Source organism: Aulonocara stuartgranti, assembly GCF_965226115.1.
Source record: "Aulonocara stuartgranti genome assembly, chromosome: 23".
Taxonomy (NCBI): Eukaryota; Metazoa; Chordata; class Actinopteri; order Cichliformes; family Cichlidae; genus Aulonocara; species Aulonocara stuartgranti.
Genome location: NC_138958.1, coordinates 40333850 through 40350857, shown reverse-complemented (window position 1 = coordinate 40350857; position 17008 = coordinate 40333850). Strand labels below are relative to the sequence as shown.

General features: G+C 44.9%; 1 protein-coding gene across 2 annotated transcripts; it reads right to left on the bottom strand.

Moving 5' to 3' along the window:
• Positions 1–1035: 1035 nt before the first annotated feature.
• Positions 1036–16855, bottom strand: LOC309700152 (putative ribonuclease ZC3H12C). 2 transcript variants are annotated; one of them, XM_082523592.1, is made up of 6 exons: positions 16427–16855; positions 5942–6813; positions 5685–5824; positions 5266–5500; positions 4881–4987; positions 1036–4443 (listed from the first exon to the last, which is right to left on the bottom strand). In XM_082523592.1, the coding sequence occupies exons 2-6, from the start codon at positions 6742–6744 to the stop codon at positions 2837–2839; spliced, it is 2892 nt and encodes a 963-aa protein (XP_082379718.1). In that variant the 5' UTR covers positions 6745–6813; positions 16427–16855; the 3' UTR covers positions 1036–2836. The 2 variants fall into 2 exon arrangements, with proteins under 2 accessions (XP_082379718.1, XP_082379717.1); XM_082523591.1 differs by having other exon boundaries at positions 16483–16854.
• Positions 16856–17008: the final 153 nt, after the last annotated feature.

Here is a 17008-nt window from a genome sequence, read left to right as displayed (position 1 = left end):
CAGAGAGAAGGCGCTTCTTCAATACACACAGAGGTTCTCTCTCATCAACAGCATGTGTTGGACAGGAAAGAAACCAGTGGGCTATATGTAGCTGGCTTGTGATTAATGGTACGATGAGCTCAAGTGCTAAACTTTTATTTCCTCGGTGGCCATTTTGAACTTTACAGTTTAGGGCCTCCAGTCGACAGAAAACAACCAAACTTGTGTTCTGAAGAACTCCAGCAACATTAACATTGAAAGGAAAATAAAAAATATAAAGTCGGTGAACATTTTACTTAATGCTGCATCCTACTATTAGAAGTAGGTCTTCCTCAATAGTCCCACAGGCAGGTAGCATCTTGAACGCATAGAAAAAAGTGTTACCATTAGCTAAGGAAGTGCTCGGGTTGCCAAGGCAGGTGTAATTTAACCTCCAAATGCTGAAATTGAAATATTGTCTTCATTTGTTGAGCTACCAGGCAGTAATGCACTGAGGCTAAAGGAGTTTTAATATTTTGTATTAAAATATCAGACAGAAGTTTTCAACATTTGACTACTAGAAAGCAGCTAGCAGCTTAGCTCGCTAACCTTTGCTAAATTTGTTTTATATTGTCGTTATTTCAAATAATTCACTAGTGAGGTGATGAATTATTGTTACATGAAGACCACACCTGTTTGCTATGGCAGACACTGAGTAGAACTTTGGATACATTCAAAATGGCCGCCATAGGATTTCATATAGACCTAAATATAAAAGTCCCCTTTAAAGCAAGGCTGGGGTCTGTGCACTCAACTCAGGGGAAAAAAGGCGACCTTTTTATGCTTTTCCTTATATTCTGCCATACATAAACACTGCTACAATGTTGACTGCAATTAAACATGATCAAAGTTTTTACTGAGGTCACTGTATACACTTGTCTGCTAGCATAAACTCCAGGCCTCAGGCTGCTCCCGATGATTGATTTTTTAAAAAAAAATAAATAAATTTTTTTACTTTTCTGCTGAGCTGACATCAACTCTGGAAGATGTCCTAATATGGTCAAGCACTGGGTTCTGTTTCCCAAAGTCTGATGAGAGCTAGCCAATCAGAACAAAGTAGCCTTTTAGGGAGGAGGAGCCTCAAAGAGCTGGGAGCAAAAATGTCTAAGATCCAGAATGAACTGTATGGATAGTTTTTTATTTTATTGTTGTTGTTTTTTAAGAACTACAAATCATGCAAAGCTACTCTAGTAGACTCTCAGAATAAAAATACATTACTGGAAATTCGCATAAAAGGTCCCTTTTAATAGAGACAATAAATTGTCCTTGCCCCAATTTTATGTTATTTAAAGCATAATTTAACATTATATCCTGACTTAAAGAAGAGGCTAAAAAATCCTAACATGAACTGGCCCAAACCTCACGCTGAAACCTAAACCTTTTCTTATTTTCCGATGAGTACCCAGCAGTACCCAGAGCTCCTTTATAAAAAAACAAAACAAAACAATAAGCCAGCTTTAAACCCAAAAGGTAACGAAACTGCGACGCCTAAACATAGTAGGCACCCAACTCCTTTTGATTAAAATATATTTGAAATAATTGTCTCAAAGCTATTTCCACAAGATTAAAAGTTGGAACATTTTGATTGGAACAAAAGTTTTGTCACTGCACTTTCATCATACAGCAATACATCAAGAGTGTTTGATAGATACGGATCATCGAGTCCATGTACTGTATATAACATCAGCGACTTAGTTAATGATACAATTTGTATCAAACAAGGTTTTCTCTGTCAAGCATGGATTCAGCTGGGATCTGCTACAGACGACAGTACACGCTGTTAGCCAAAAGCACAGCAGAGGGATCTGATAAATATATTCACAATATGTACATGGTTTATTTACCGGTGGCCGGATGTTCTGTCTGTAGCAGATACCAGAGTTGACCCAAAAGAAAGGGCCAGAGAGAAAGAGCGAGAGAGATGTCCCTTACTAAAACTAAGGTACACACGACAGGGTCACCCATCTCTGCAGCTACAACTCTGACCAAAAAACTGACGTCATCTCAAATAAGATGACCATCTTCCCGTGTTTACCAACATGGGAAAAAAATCCACAAACACCCCACACACACACACACACACACACACACACACACACACACACACACACACACTTATGGAACAGACCTTGGACAAACAGAAGTTTGAAACCACTGAGTGATAACTGAGTACCCGATGACCGTTGACACAGGACAAGACCTGGTCCGTGTGGTGGCTCCGTTTGACTCAGTGTACAATACACATAATGTGTGTTTATGTATAAATAACTCTTAAATTCAATCACATTTTCGATGTATTTTTGTGAAACCAACTCACCAGATTATGGTTTGGGTGTAAAACCAAAGGTGCCCTTGTATAAACGTCCTGTATGCAAAGCTACAGTACAAATAAAAACAACAGCTGGGGGGCGGGGTCTAGAACAAATCTCCATTTGTCGCAGGTTAAGTCAAAATCACAGACTTCGTCCAGTGTCTCGCTCTCTTTCCACACCTGGTAAAAGTTGTTGCTGCACAGTGACCAGACCTGGATTTGGATTATCTTCAGCTTTTTATGTCCTGGAGACTTTTGCATTGTTCGATTATTAATATAAGAAATGAAAACGGCTCTCCTCACAGACAATCTGAAAGCGTAATCCCGGCAGTGTGAGGACGGCTGTGTTTCAGGTGGTAGAGCAGGTCGTCTACCAATCAGAAGTCTGAGGGAGTGAGAAAGCACTTTGAGTGCTTAAACTGAGTAGAAAGGCGCACTGCAAGTACCAGTCCATTTACCAGTGTTGCTATGCGAAGCAGTTACTTAGCTCGTCTTTACCTTCCCTCCTCAGTAGCCTGTTTGGGCTTTTTCTGCAAGGATGGCAGCTGCCAGCTGCTGGGGGTCTGTGATGTGGGGGCTTCTGGCCATAACCCGGCTTACCAGCTCTGAGGGGAAGATGTTGCACAGGTTTATGTACACTTTCTCCCTCGCATCGCCGTAGCGACTGTGCGAAGGGGATTCTGGGTGCTGTGACATGTAGGAGGGAGGGGCATGAGACGGCACGGTAAGGTGAGAGCTGTGAGGTGGGTACGGCGGGAGAGGGGTGCTGGATGGATGAGGCGGGCAAGGAGAGTGGGCTGGGGGCGGTGGGTGGCTGAGGTAATGAGTTGGGGATGGGTGGAGAGCTGGGTGAGAGGAGTGATGCTGGCCGTAGCCGTCTTGTGTCCATGGAGGAGTGTGCCAGGACGACTGGCGTGTGTCTGGCAGGCTTTGGTAGGTAGGCGGCTCGTATCTGGACGGCGGCAGCGGTGGCTGCCTGTAGTACTTGTCCCAGCTGGGCAGGGCTTTTGGTCGGTGGCGATGGTGTGATGTGGAGAGGTGTTCGTACAGGTGTGAGTCGGACACACTTTCTGCTCGCGTTGGGGCCAGGCAGCGGCCAAGGGGTGAGCCAGGGGGTGCGGGGTTGGACTGCGGCAGAGAGTGGTAGTCGCCTGGGCAGCTGGACCGTGCGGTCAGCGGTTGGTGCTGGAGATGAGGGGGCAGGGGGTAGAGGGGCCGCTTTGGGGGAGCCTCTAGTGGAGGCGGATCATGAGCGCAGCTCTGCCCGCGTGCGGCGCTCAGGTGGTAAGGGTGTAGTCCTGTGCTCGGCGTGTGGCTGTGCTGAATGTTTGTGTATTCGGCAGGATGCAGGCCACAAAGTTCATGGCTAGATGTGGCATGATGGGAGTACAGTCGGCTGTGGGGATTAGGAAAATGGACAGCGTCTTCCAGTAAGGGGTCCGGGGGGCATCCGGGACACTGCCTCTCGCTGTACAAGTCGCAGCTGCTGCCGCAACTGACGCTGCTTTCGCTGCTGCACTCGGAGCCAGCTGAGCCCAGCCGCAGGTCTGTGTCATTGGGGAAGCGACAGTCTGGGCTCCGTCTGGAGGAGAGACTCAGGCCAGTGTAAGCACGTGTTACTGAATAGTAGCTTAAGTCTGGAGACTCACAGTGAGGGTAAAGGTCATGGCTGGGGGCTGGTAAGTGACCATGAGGCATCACTGGTCTCGCTTGCTGCTCTTGTGGGAGGCCAAGAGTGGATGGTGGGCCTCCTGGGGCCGGGGACATGCTTACACTCCCACCGCAGCTACCGCTAGTGGAGCTGCTACTGCTGCTGCCACACACAGTATTCTTCTGCACCTCCAGCCTCCCTTTGGCCAGCAGCTTCTCTTCGGCGTCGCTGTATGACAGAGCTCGGATGCTGGGGTCCGACTGCCTTTTCGGGGCGCCTTTCTTGGCGTCGATGCTGCCAGCTGGCACGCTGTGGCTCTTCACCAGCCCGGCGTCGCCCTGGTTCTTTGAGACGACGCAAGTCTTGGCGCTGGCACGCAGCTCATCAGCCACGGCACGCTGTGGTTGGGCGCCTCGCTCCGGGTGGTAGTACTTACATTTGTGACCGTAAGTACACTTCTTTCCTGAAGCAAAGAGACACAACGTGCGCTTCAGTAAACAAGTAAACACACAGAGTGGGCAGAGAAAGGGGAGCTCATTTACTAACTAACTGCACGACATCATCACCGCTCTGTCCACTTGACCTACTGGTAAATATACAGATCCAGAGAAATATAGAGAAATGGGGGTGTGGCAGTATGCCAACTGATTTAGAATGAGTCTGATTTAGCAGCATACGCACAGAGGTGAGAAACAAATGGGCTGGCGCACACGTCATAAATCTGACGATAACTTTCTGCAGGATAAGAAAGTCTCCACTAACGCATTTGCAAATGAGGTCCAATGTCACCACACATGTGAGAGAGATTCTAATCCAATATAAATTATTACGTGGTTCTTAAAAAGCACAAAATGTTTCATGTGCGTTATTTCGACGTGTATTTCGTGACTTTCTTCTCACCGTATGGACAAGGCTGCTTCTTCTGCTCAGGCATGACGGGCCTTTTTCTCAGGAAGTTGTCTAAGCTCGGGCCGTGACGACCAAGAGGGTCATCTGGCGGCATGAATCTGCGAGATTAGAAAGGATGAGAGCATTAATTCGCTATTAGAGGAAATACGATGGTGTCCATCCACATTCTTTAAAACTGCTTCACCAGCTTCAAGTGTGGAAGCTTTAAAGGAGGCACACAGAATATAATTGATTCCCCACGTATAGCAAAGTGAAAAATGCCTTCTTTACAGCAGAGTGTGAGATTTTATTTGCAAATAAACTTTATTTATTTAAACATCACTCTGATTCAAAGATAAGAGTTACGAATGTCCTCATAACATCCTCCCCTACTCACTTATCATTGACAAAGGAATACATGAGAAGCCTCTCATCTATGAACTTCTTCCACTCGGGCTTCTCGTTAGCCAGGTCTCTGTAGTTGTCGTTGGAGACGATAATGCCGTCTGACTCATAGGCCAGCTTGACAATGAAGCGGTCGTCATAGCAGACCACGCGTCGACCTTGGACACGCCGTGAAGGCGTGAACACCAGGATTTTTTCCTTCTCTAGGCGACGTAAGATGTCCTGATCTGTGAAGGAAAGGATTATAGTAAGGCTGGGGGGAAATGCAGTGCTAGAAAACCATTATTACCTATTTTGGATCTTTAGCCCTGTGAGTTCCTGCTGATGTGTTCGGGGCCTATCACCCCACGACCTTAAGGTGGATAAGCAGTTAAGAAAATGGATGTTAGTTAAACCGCGTCTTCTACTGACCTGTTATAGGGGCATCGGGTCGGGACTGCTCTTTCCGCCACGCAGGCACAAAAACTGTGATGTCTTGATGGCCGCGCTCGAGGAACCAATCTACAGCCAGCTGGATGCCCTGACAGGAAAACACTTCCTTGTTGCCATGGCTGTGAAAACGGTGAAAAGGTAAAAGACAGCGTAAATAAACATTTATGATTTTAATGTGTTTCTTTACAGCAGTTTCCACTGACAAACATATACACATATATAATAATAGAGCTCACCTCATGGCTACATTGCTGCCATCTATCACGACTGGCCGCAGGTTGTCCTGGTCACACAAAGAGTCTGAATGACAGGGTGAGTCTGGCCTCTGGCCTTCCAGCAAATCAGAACATCCACAGGAGGATGAGGAAGATGAAGAGGATGAGGTAGAGGCTAATAATCCAGCCGGCTGCTCACTGTCTGACTTGGTGCCCAGCTTGACCAGCTCTCCCAGTATGTCATTGATTAGGGTGTCAGGGCCGAGCTTAGACAGCACCAGTCGCACCGTCTCCTCGGAGTAGCCGAGTTTGAGGGCAAACTCGAGCTTAGCCTGGTACTCTTTCCCACCAGCCTCATAGCCAGGCTCTGAAGCAGACAGACTGGGTGGAGGTTCAGGCAGGTGCTCGGATGGGGAGCCGAGTGTGGACTGGGCATGGGCGTCACATTCAAGCTCTGCTAGAAGTTCAGATGGGGGCTCGGGAGGGCCTTCGGTGCCTAAGTCCACACACTGGGTCCGGCAGAGGGGCTGGTGGGTGTTCTTACTGTGAGTCGACCCTCCGTCTCCTCCGTCCGAGTCGGTACCTGGAGCGAGGGTGGAGCTGGAGGTCAACGCTGACTCGCCCTCTGCGTCGAACCCACTGTTTTCCTCTAGGACGGTCAGTGGAGGGGAGCCAGCGGTGCTCTCCCCCTGCTCCTCCATAGCAGGGGGCCCGTCAGCGCCGCCAGCCTGCCGGTCACCCCCCGCTACGTGTAGATACTCCAAATCCAGCCCCAGGTCGAGGATATGGCCTGAACCTGCCTCCACATGGTCCTTCTGACCCATGGGTCTGTCACAGACATCCAGCACACTGGGCTGACTGCTGCCCACTCACAAAACTTGACTCATTGGTGCCTAAAGGAAGAAAGGTGGAGCGAGTGAGTAAACTGTAGATAAAAGATGGATTTAGCTGTCAAACCGTGCCCAATGTAGTCAAATCCCGGCTCCTGGATTTGACTACATTTGACTGGCGTTGGTTCATATTTTTAATTTTATAGTCTGCATGATTGTCAGACGACTCCATGCAGCTAAGATAAACTAACATAAGCAAACCCACTTTGGAAGCTGACTGAAACTAAGGGAATTAAAAAAATGAAGACAAAGTAAATAAAATAATAATAATAATACTAACGTCTAATAACTCGACGCGATGGCACAAAGGCCAACAGGGAAATTGGGTAAATCCCTACTTAAACGTATACATGGATGAAAACCCTGGCTGAAAAGTGTAGCATTTGCTACCACAGCAGTTCCTCTGAAATTCCAGGGAGAAATCATTTGCAAAAAAGAGAATTTGCATCCAGGCTGTGTGATAATGATAATCTAAAGTCCACACTGACTGTCATTTTATGGAAATCTGATTTTACACCTAGAATTTGCAGCTAACAGTGTTGGATCCATCTGTTCTGCCCAAAAAAAGAAAAAGAAAAAAAACAATCTGACTGGCTGCGCGGTCAGGCACAGGCTGGCAGACACAAAGAGCTGATGGGGCCTCTATCCCTAATTAATGGACTCCCGCGTTTTTTCATGTCTGGCCCAGTGTGTGTGTGTTTTTTAATAGCACCACGCCACAGCACATTAATCTATTGGGGGGGCAGAGGGTGAACTAGGGCGGTTGGACTATTCTTCCTCCTCATTCTACCTGGTAATTAAGGCCCATATGCTTCTTCCCACTGGGGTCACTCGTTAAAACACTGAAGGCTATGAAGTCAATCGGGGCGTTGTATTCGAGCATCAGGTCTGAGGTTAGACTAGTCTGATCTGTAATAAAGGTTTAATAAAGGTTTAGAGGTTTGTAATAAAGGAAAAGTTTCGACTAATCCTGAGGTGAAATCTGTGGGGAAATTCCACAAGGGCAAAAATGCTTTTAGAAGTGAAAAATGAACTTTTTGAAGTCTTGAAGTCTTATTTGGGACAAAGTTGGCTTTTCATTTGTTTATTTTAATAGATTTGACCCTAAATATGCAGCTTGATGTATTCTGACTGGACTCTACTTTGAAGTTTAAAATCTTCGCACCTACAAAATTGAAAATTTTTCCAAGCCAGAACACAATCCTGACGACAAGCAGGGCAGAGCAAATGATGAAAATGGGGAAGTGACTTAAAGCTGTTGGTAGAACGGGGAGGATCGGTTAGACAAGGGGTGGAGTGAGTGTGCATTTTATGAAAAAGGGCTGCCTAGCAACGTGGCTGAGCTACTGTTGCTAAGCTACAGCTGTTGAAACCATTCTCCCATCCAAATGCCAAGACAGAGGCTGCAGCGTTCAGCCGGTGACCCGCCTTAATTCACACATGTTACAAAAAGGTCTGCTGCAGGAGGGGCTAGAGGGGTTTACGTGTGCCTCACTGGTAACCCACCAAGACAACAATAGACCCGCAGCACTGATTAGGACTGGGACCTTGGCATTAGCTGCTGTGGGTGTTGATGGTGCCCTGTGATGCACACACAAACACACTAACGACCCAAGGTGACTCATAATGCCGTGGAGAGAGTGGGACTGAGTTTGCAGCTCATCAGCTACACTGATGATCTTCTCTCAGGCTTAACAATCAGCTAATCTAAAGCGCGAGCATCACATCAGCACTGCATAACTTCAGACAGTCTGGTCAGCCACGCCAACACTAACAGATCCAGCTAAAGCGAAACTGTGAATGACAGCAGCAGAATAACAACAATATTAGAAAATATTCAACAGTTGACTGTGTCGCTACAAGAAAAATATGAGTACTCTAAAAAGATCTCACAGCGGACAGTTTGGAGTCGATAAAGGCATTTGGAATAGATTTATTGGGCTTGGGCTCTAGCAGTCCACCTAAGTTTTTACTGTTGAAGTCTCTTTTTTTCATTATTTACCACTATTATATCTCCATATGAATCAAAAGCTGACAAATAATTCATAGCCTTAAAGAGGGTAATCAAGAGCAATCAATATATTTAATAGTCTATCTACAGATATCTGCAGAGGTTAGGAAATCCTCAGCCCATACAGATAATAACAGTTTAGTGGATAGCTGATATTTTACATTTGTTCATTTTGTTGTTGCAGTTTAATTTCTTTCACCCTTCTGGATCAGAGAAACAAATAATTCTTGGTTCTAATAAACAACTGAACAGCTATAAAAGGTCTCCTGGTCTTCGTCATATTATTGTGCAAAGTAGTGTTTGCCTCAGTGTAAAATTGATATGACACAACAGATAAATACCATCCTATTTTATACAGTTTTCAGGTATCAGACAATGTTCTCCGTACTGAAAGCTTTCTGGTTACTGCTCGACTGTAATCCAAGTTCTACTAAACAATCACATCTGGTAGTTCTTGTGGCCATTTGGAAACAATGACCAGTGATCAGAACACAGATATCCACCACCTACACCAGTAGCCCTGAATCACTGGCTCCCCAGAGGATAAGCCAGCAGGCCAGCTGATGGGCTCCCACACTGCATATAGTGCGACAGCTGATAAATAAAGCTCCACCCGGTAGTTTCAGCTGCTCCCTTATTTACCAAGCTGTCATCACACCAAATGGGTGGATCCACGTGTTTGATTTTACAGCGGATGCCCTTGCACCTATCCGGGCTTGGGACCGGCACACTACCAGTACACTAGCTTGTGATGGGTTTGCTGATCGATATCAGGTCAATACAGATCTATCTGCTGATATTTTTTAATATACATAGATGCAGTAATTACACGTAAAAAGGAAAAATTATGGCATTATTGGATATTAATTTTGCAGAAAAGCCAGTAACTCACAAGATTTACTCAGTGGTCATGATATTCTGCTACATGCGCTGCAGACAGATCTGAGGTAGAGACAGCGCCGCTCTGTTGGGCAAACTATGTGATGACAGAATTTCTGAACTATTTCAAAATTATATTTCAGGAAAAAAAACAAAACAAAAACTATATCAGTGCATATTGGATAACACTTTCTTGTCTTCCTACTTGAGCCTGGTTTTGATGGAGGTTTCTTCCTGTTAAAAGGGAGTTCTTCCTTCCCACTGTCGCCGAGTGCTTGCTCATAGGCAGTCATTTGACTTTTTTCTCTTTATAACTGTAGCGCCTTAAGGCAACTGTTGTTGAGGTTTGACACCATATAAATAAAATTAAGTAGAACTTGTAATTGAATGCTGATACATCTGAGGCCAGTCAAAACTGCCTGTTAATATCAATTGACTGACATGTTGGTTTGGATCTGCTAATAATCTTCATTAGTAGTTACTGTGATTATATCTATGATTAATCAATTGAGCAATTTGCCTACAGGTTGAAAGAAAACCATGGCGAATAAGGTCTGAAAAAAAACTGCTTTGTCACAGTCCAAGATTACATATTTAAAACATTTTGTATGAAAAATCAGTCCAAGGCCCAAAGATATTAACTGCTGAGATAACTCTGGATCTTTTAGTTCTGTTAAGTTTCTTTGCTTTCACAACCTCTTTACCCTCATTTGATCTTTTTCACAATCTGGATAAATCTAATCATAATCCCGTAGTTTGAGCTGCTTAACATCAAAAACCTGAACAGTCACGATGAAAGCCTGTAAGTCTTTTCATAGCTAGGGTTTTAAAAGTCTTCTTGTGTGGCAGAGCTCTGCAGACGAATGCATGTGAAATCGGGTCCAGCTTTAACGGCCCAAAGACATCGTGGCATCTCCAAACCTCCAGGGTGAGCGAGTGCATCTTTCAAACATCAGCTTACACACACACACACACACACACACACACACACACCACTGCTGGCTTTGATAGAACCAGTAATGAATATGTAACACAGTCCTTGCAGCGCTTTGTGCAAGTGCGTGCAGCGGATTGGGGGGGTTCCATTTTGAAAGGCGGTCTGAGAGGGGGCACAGGACTACGGGGGGTGGGGGGTAGACCCCTGTGTCTGCAGCACAGTGCAAAAGTTACTGTAAAAAGTGTGCATGCATTAGTGCATCTAGGTGGCGCACTAGACTTTACCCACCAGCAACAAGGCAACAGATGTCTGCTGAGCGCGGTATCTGCAATGGGTATCCCCCACCCATTGCACAAAACAGACACACACACACACTTTCTCTCTCTAAGGGCAGCACCTTATAGAAAACTTTCTGAAAACTTTTTTGTTTTATCCACTAATGTGACACTAATATATATTTTTAACCAGCATCACAGGAAGCCCATCCCTCCTGCATCAAGTTTCATATCAACACATATCACACAAATCTGAACAACTGCAGTGACGGCAGAAGTGAGCAAAGTTTAGGCAGGTGCTACAGCACTAAAAATTCTTATCCTGCACACCAAGAATCTTTTTAAAAATACTCTTGTGGTAAAAAGTCACTAATGGGTTCTGCAAGTTGCATCCATTTTCAGCAATATTTCACAAGCAACAAAGAAAGTAGGCTCCATCTTTTCCTCTTTAATCTGAATTTGCCCTTGTGAATTATAAATGACTCGAACCTTTCTGAAAACTTAAAGGAGTCTAGGTTACTCCCTGTATGCCAGCATCAGTTTTTTTGATGATCCTGCAGTGCAGCGGAAGCCTAGTGAGGCTCGAGAGGAGCAAGCTGTCATACAAAAGCCAATATTTCTATTTTATAGCAAGCAGAAGATAAATTTCAGTATAAAAGTCAGGTTATAATAGAGAGGAGGGAACTCCATCACACTCACCAGACCAATAAAGTGCAACAAACAATGAAGAGAGGAAATGTGATTAGCTCATTTCAACATCTTTAAATCCTTGAAAAGCCGATTAAAAAACGCTGCAGGTGAAACTGAGAAAGAACCAATCCCAAAGTTCGAACAGCAACAACATCCAAGATCAATTTCTTCTTTCTTCTAGAGCATCCAGCTCCAGCCTCACGCCTCTGTCTTCCAGAGCTGTGTGTGTGTCTTTTTCCCCCCTCTGAAGAAGCAGGCAAGTTGGACAATGAGTGGCAGAACAGATGGACCCAACAATGTCAGCCATTCCCTCGTTTAGAGTGGCTGCTTCTAACCAATCGGAGAAGCAGCAGCCCTACAATGAGGTGCAGAGGCAAGAGGCGGGGGAGGAGGGGAGTGGCTGTGGGCAGATGTCTGCAACACCCAGTTTCCCCAAGGCACGCGTACTCGACGTGCACCGGCACACACACACGCACGCTAACTCACACACTCCACGGCCTGAAAGGGCTTCCCCTGTGTGGCCAATGAATCAACGAGGGGTGGGAGGCTGAACAATGGAGCTACACAATGGGAGGCTGGGGAGGGCAGCTGCAGTGTGAGGCCTGGTGCTATTACGGCCCCGGGCAGCAATGGAGAACACCTGGCTACAGAGCGCCACAGTCACTCTCCTCTCTTTGTCTCGAGCTGTGGGGAGGGTGGCGGTGGTGGTGACAGGAGGGGTTTCAACTGAAAGAAAAGCTGAAGGCTGGCTGAAAGACTGCTGTGGCCTTTAAGAGAGTGCAAGAGGAAAGAGAAGAGTGTGGCTGCACTGAAAGAGAAAAAAAGACAAGTGTGTGGGGGGCGAGAGACATCAAAAAGTTTTATGTCCCAGTGAGTATGAGGAGGGGACCTGCTCAGCATTGTTGTGGCACACTTAAGGCCGATGACTCAGGAGCACAAATCTTTGCCTTTTTGTCTTTTATATGATTATGTAGCACGTGTAGAGGATCCCATTTGTTAAAGAAAAGCAACATACTTCAACACCCAAAATGACACAAGAACTTGCCTACGTTTTCTTGTACACTGGTATAAATGTATTTCAATTTCAGTTATATAGCATCAAATTCAACAATTCAATCAACAGTTGCTTCAAGCCACTTTATATTGTAAGGTAAAGACCCTACATTTAAATACTGAACAACAAAAAAAGCTTATCTCATACACGCCCATCCCGAAATAACGTTAGCCAAACAAACTCATCTCAACCGAAAAACCATCCAACGCTGGATACACTTAACTTGAAAAAGCTGCTACTTAATACACACTAATAGTAGTAAATAAGACAGAAACCTCCATGTATCTACAAATCTTAAATTAACGAATTAAATTTTTTTTTTTTTTTAAACCAAATCAATGGCTACCTTTAGTTGTTTTAAATTTTTAAAAAAGGAAATATTGACAAAGTTTAACTTTGTGAGAAAAAGTGATAAATCGCAATAAAGTTGATCAATATCGCAAAAAATCCCAATAATATTGTATCAGTGTCTGATGAGTCCCACCTCTATCAAACAGGCAGAATGAAGAGCAGAGAACAATACACTGTAGTCTAGTACCATGCACTTGAATATGGATACCCAGCTGACCAAAGTGACACACAGACTGGACAGAGGTGAAAGTGGCAGATGCTTATAACAACAGTGTAAATTAATATGCCAAATATGCCAAAGATGAACATGGTGCAGCTTAATATGTGAGCTGTTTATCTAGGACACTTTTTTTTAAAAAATTGAATCAAATGACTCTTCATCCGAGCCAAGTAGCGCAACTCAAATCCCACAGCTGATCCCTGTGTATTAAAATGATGAAATAAAAGTAAGGTGGACACACACAGTTGCTCCTTCACCTCCAAATCCGAAGCTTTTGTCTCCATTTTCTGCAGACTCTATAGCAACTGCATGTTTTTGTTGCTCCTCAGGGACTCTGACATTGTCTAACTGCACATAATCAGGTACTGCTGTAACATGAGTGCTGCATGGCACCAAAGCAAGCCAGGGGAAAAAAAAATAAAAAATCAAACGTCTCAGTGTCACTATTGATCTTTTTTTTTTTTTGTCCCCTCTGGTCACCAACACAGAGTACTGACAGCAAAATAAATAAATAAATAACACTGTCGATATGTAATACCGTGGGAGGTGACAAGGCATGTCCACTAGTCATGTCAACCTAATAGAGACAGCCAGTGGTTTGGGTTTCACAGAAACTTTTAAGTATTTTTCTTAAAACGACTTACAACGGCCAAGACCGAGCATAAATGATTAAATAAATTACTGCACGAGACAAATGTTAAATATGAAATGAAAATACGGTTGTGATTTATGTGACTGAAAAAAAAAAAATACTGATATTCTGCAGCACAAAATTTATGTGACACTAATGACTCATATTAGTGATTAAGAAGAGGGCCAATGTTTAAAAAAAAAAAAAAAAAGTTGTTAAAACAGCACTTGGGGGGATAGATTAGGGAGCAGGTGAACATTCATTATCCAAATTCAGTTTAGCAGCAGGTGTAGTGGGGTGTTCCCAACATGCAAGGAAAGACTGACCCAGGAAACCTGAGGGACGTGGGTGATCCCTGCCATCTGAAAAGCTACTGCAGCACTAGTTTTTGAATAAGATAGGAAGAGTCAGAACAGTGCACCTGGATCGTTTATGGGAAAACAGGAATTCTAGCATTCATGAGAAGGCCGTCGCTTGGGTGAGCTGCAAAAACAACTTCCAGGACTTAAAGGATGTGCTACTCACATGTTGCCTCCTGACAGGACACCTTTATAGGTCTTAGTGGTTAAGAATTGTTTTGCTAGCTTAATGGGAACTTACATAAAGCCTGCCTGGTTTTATTCAAGATCTGTGCTCCAAAACAGCAAATATTTCACACTTTTGCATCAAAAATAACAAAATCAACTGCACTTTACAATCAAAGTAGTTGTATAATTGGCTATAATTGGTACGCTGGTATAAAATTAATACGTAATCATTGCAGGTTTAATTGAATTATTTGCAGTGTTCACTTTGGATTCTTTGTAGGGGCCAACACAGCACTCGGGCTAATGAGCAGCCAAGCTGCAGCAGCCACACCCGTGGAAACTGAGTACGATCCAGAGGACAACGCATCTGCCAACGGAAAAATTAATTTAGAGAGATAAGGCTGAAATATCCAGCTGCATTTATCTTGGCAGCAACAAGTAGCAGCATGTATTTAGAGGCAACAGAAAGCGGTGTGGTGTCGGTGTGTGTGCTCAGCCAATTTGCCAACTAAAATAAGTGTTCCCCCAGCTTTAGTGGGCTCAACAAGAAAACAAATGCCTGATTAAATAAGAATATGCTCCTAGTCAGCTCTCAGAGTCAGACGAGGGTGCTGAGGAGAGATGCATACAACAGCTGACCGACTGCACAGCTCCCAAATGCTCTAACAGAGACAGGAGGAGCTCTCTGTGGGGGCCATCTGTCCTTACAAACAGGTGTGCACTGCTCCCAACAACTGCAGCAGCAGCAGGACGAACGCTGAGAACCCAGCACAACAGAGCTGAGCTGCAGCGGGAGGCTTCTTCCTGTGCCAGAAATTAATTCTTGCCGGGTTTGGTCCAACCTGCTCTAGTCTTACTTCCTTATTGATAAGACTTGCAAACTATCGGGCGACGAGTCAGGGACTATTTTAATAACCACTTTAGTCATGAAAAAGTAAAATGCCTCTGGCTTTGCATGAGACACATCCCACATTTGACTGAGGTGCAATAAACAAAGTTCTCAAAACAAGCAGCAATCCAGCGATGTTCAATTCACTGTCACTTAAAAACAATAAAAAGTAAGCGATTAATCTTCTATTGTGTTTGGAAAAATGACAAATGGGGAGAAAGAAGGTGCAGTGCATCACTGTGGTCCACTTTTCCTATCCAACCGAGGTTCAGGCAACAGAAGGAGACCTTTTGCTCCTTGTAACCTCTTTCTGACCTCTGCACATCCACTCAGCACTGCCAGCACCACCAGCAGTACAGAGTAAGTTCAGGATATCATGGCAAAAGTCATCACCTCTGTGTGTGTGTGTGTGTGTGTGTGTGTGTGTGTGTGTGTTTCAAATGAATACCACAGAAAAGTGAACAGAGGAAGTCTTTGTGGAGTCAGAGGGCCAAACATCACTGCTGAAGCTGCAGTATTTTCCAAAAAGCAGCTAATTACCTTTCCTCTTAAACTGTGACATGTGTAGCAGCATGCACGAGGATGTTATTTGATACAGAATAGCCTTTAAACGTGACAGGGACACACTTTGAGTTTGGAAACAGGGGTGATGGTGAGAAGAAAGCAAAGTGGGCTCACTAAATAAAAGCCCCACGGGGTGTGGACAGACAGCTGTTGGGCTCGTGCCTACACCACGCCCCCCACCCCCATCCCCATCCAAAGGCTCAAAGCCTGGACTGCTACTGGTCCGACCCCTTCGCTGAACCACTATAACCAGTGTTCAGCACAGCTGTCAGTTTGCGGAGACAGGTGGGAGGGAGAGACAAGAGCGCCTCTTCTCCCTCCTGAATTCCCCAGAGAGCAGACTTGTGCTTCACTCAGGCCTTCTTCACCCCAAAACTGCCTTAATGCTAATTTCAAAAACACGCATCAGCTCCATTTTCAGCCTAAAAGGCGCGAAACCCCACAGCAGCACCCATCCCGTTGTCAGCCTGTTGAAGAGGATACAGTCAACAAACTATATTATGGATGTTTGGGAGCGCGCATGGGGCGTGCACGGTCACCGCAAACCAACACCGTCACGACTTCCCTGCAGCTCTCACCCACACCAACCTGCGGCTGCTCCGGCTAACGAGTCCGCCCTGAGGACGCTGTTGGCGGGTTCTCACCTGGTCAGAGCCGCCGCTGGAGCCGCACGACAAGCTTGGCGTTAAAACGCGCCCATCTTCATCACATACTGGCGACGCAAAACATCCGGCCGGACTGCAGCGTGACCCAGCCAAACTGCGTCAGGCTGAAGAGAGCAACGACGCGCCTTCCGCTCTACCGCTCTTTCAAAATAAAAGCAAACCAACCAACCGCCTGTTCGAGGGGAAGAAAGACAAGCAGAATTTCTTATACCAACACTTGTGTACTTTTCTTCTGTCTTATGTTTGTCTGGTATAAGATATAACAACAAACCCTACGGTTTGTTAGCAACTAACTTACCTCAAGACCCTCAACATAGCATACATTTCAAACTGAAAACCAGCCGCGTTTGAAGATTTTAACCTCTCTTAACGTAAAATAAAATCATACAATTAATAAAAACAATAATCATGATAATTTTAGGCTAAACAGGAAACTGTACCAAAAGTGTTGAGGCTCGCTTTACTAAAATTATTGCGCCATCTTGCGGTGAACGTGTATTATTAG